General features: G+C 30.6%; 1 protein-coding gene across 1 annotated transcript in view; it reads right to left on the minus strand.

Annotated features, from left to right (window-relative positions):
- Positions 1 to 1,425, minus strand: part of LOC111820549 (receptor tyrosine-protein kinase erbB-4-like) — a gene marked incomplete at its 5' end in the record, with an annotated part of 45,616 nt that overhangs the window by 39,385 nt on the left and 4,806 nt on the right. Inside the window, one exon of the mRNA XM_023731190.1 lies at positions 963 to 1,141. Within this exon, the coding sequence (XP_023586958.1) occupies positions 963 to 1,141 (179 nt within the window). The remainder of the gene's footprint in view (positions 1 to 962; positions 1,142 to 1,425) is intronic.

The following is a 1,425-nucleotide window of genomic DNA, read 5'->3' on the forward strand; positions in this document are numbered from 1 at the left end:
ATCAATTTATCAATCTCTAATTTACTGTATTTACATTTTATTTGTCTGGTTTGACAGTATAGACCTGGTTTGCCAGGTCACACAGGCTCCATAATTTGTTCTATTGCATAATGGCTACATTGTCAGTGTTGACTTTCAAAATCACAGCAGAAGTGGCAAAAGAATAACGGGGGAAGAAGAGACATCAGAACTCGGTATACTCTTTCTCACCACATCTATTTCTTAGATTTAACATTTTTTTCAAAGTAATGTAATTTTTTGGTAAACAATTTCAGTTTATGAAAGTTAATTTGGGAAAAAATAGCTGGAAATCATTAAGATTATCATCTATGACCTGGCTTTTATCTTCATGTTGGCCTATTGATATGAAGATAAAAGTTACTTTGTTTTATTAAGGAAACAAAATTCAGTGTACTCTAAGGTTCATTTGTTTACGGTTTGTGTAAAAATAATCATAGATAAAAATATTCTAATTGTTAACGTAGCCAATCCTATTTTTCTAGTGATTAATATAAAAGGTTCTTTTGGTCTGTTATTTGCTTTATGTATACATCAATTCATTTGCATCTGAGTTATTGCTTGGACAATGCATATCTCCCAAAACAAAACATAATTAAAAATGTATTTCTAGGAAATTAAATGTTAATATATTGAAACTGTTAATTTAGTGTCTTCAGGTATGGGCAAAAGAAAACAAAAATCCCTCTTTCTTTGATTCTGGAAAGAGAAGATTATAATAATGAACACAACTTACAAATATCGTTAATAAAAAGCAGAGTGTTAGAAGGCTTGTATGAAGATAAAAGCCATTTTATGTATATGGATAATTGCTATTATATGGCTGTTCAATAGTAGAGTCACTTGAAAACCAAGGGAAAATGCTTAGAGGTGGTTTGACATCAGGTAAAACATTTATATGCTATTCCACTCAATCACATCTAAGTTAGTGGTGCTTTTCACACTCCAAAGCCTAGATGTTGTTCATATTTTGTAGTGAGTTTATCATTGGGATATTTTTGAAAACATAAGTCAAATCCACGAACCTGAATAACTAGGTATCTTTGAGGGTCTCGAGCCATCCTGGAAAATTCAGCAGCCAGTTCCTTGAATTTAGGTCTACTGTCAGCATCAATCATCCAACCTAGAAATTCACATGAAAAAGAGTTACTATATCCATACTTACAGACAGATGTGAGATTTAAACTTTATGAAACTATAGGCTAAATGTAAAAAAAAAAGATTAATAATGATGATCTAAAAAACAAAGAAAATTAGTGAAAGAAGCTATCCAATAGGTGAGATTCCATCTCAATCTGCTTTCAACATATGTAACTAAATACAATCTACTACACAATAACATAAACTACTATTTACTGATCTGATTTAAAACTTATTTTTCCTAATAAATAGAATCCAGGCTAAGTA

This window comes from Trichechus manatus, unplaced genomic scaffold (assembly GCF_000243295.1).
Source record: "Trichechus manatus latirostris isolate Lorelei unplaced genomic scaffold, TriManLat1.0 scaffold00041, whole genome shotgun sequence".
Classification (NCBI taxonomy): Eukaryota; Metazoa; Chordata; class Mammalia; order Sirenia; family Trichechidae; genus Trichechus; species Trichechus manatus.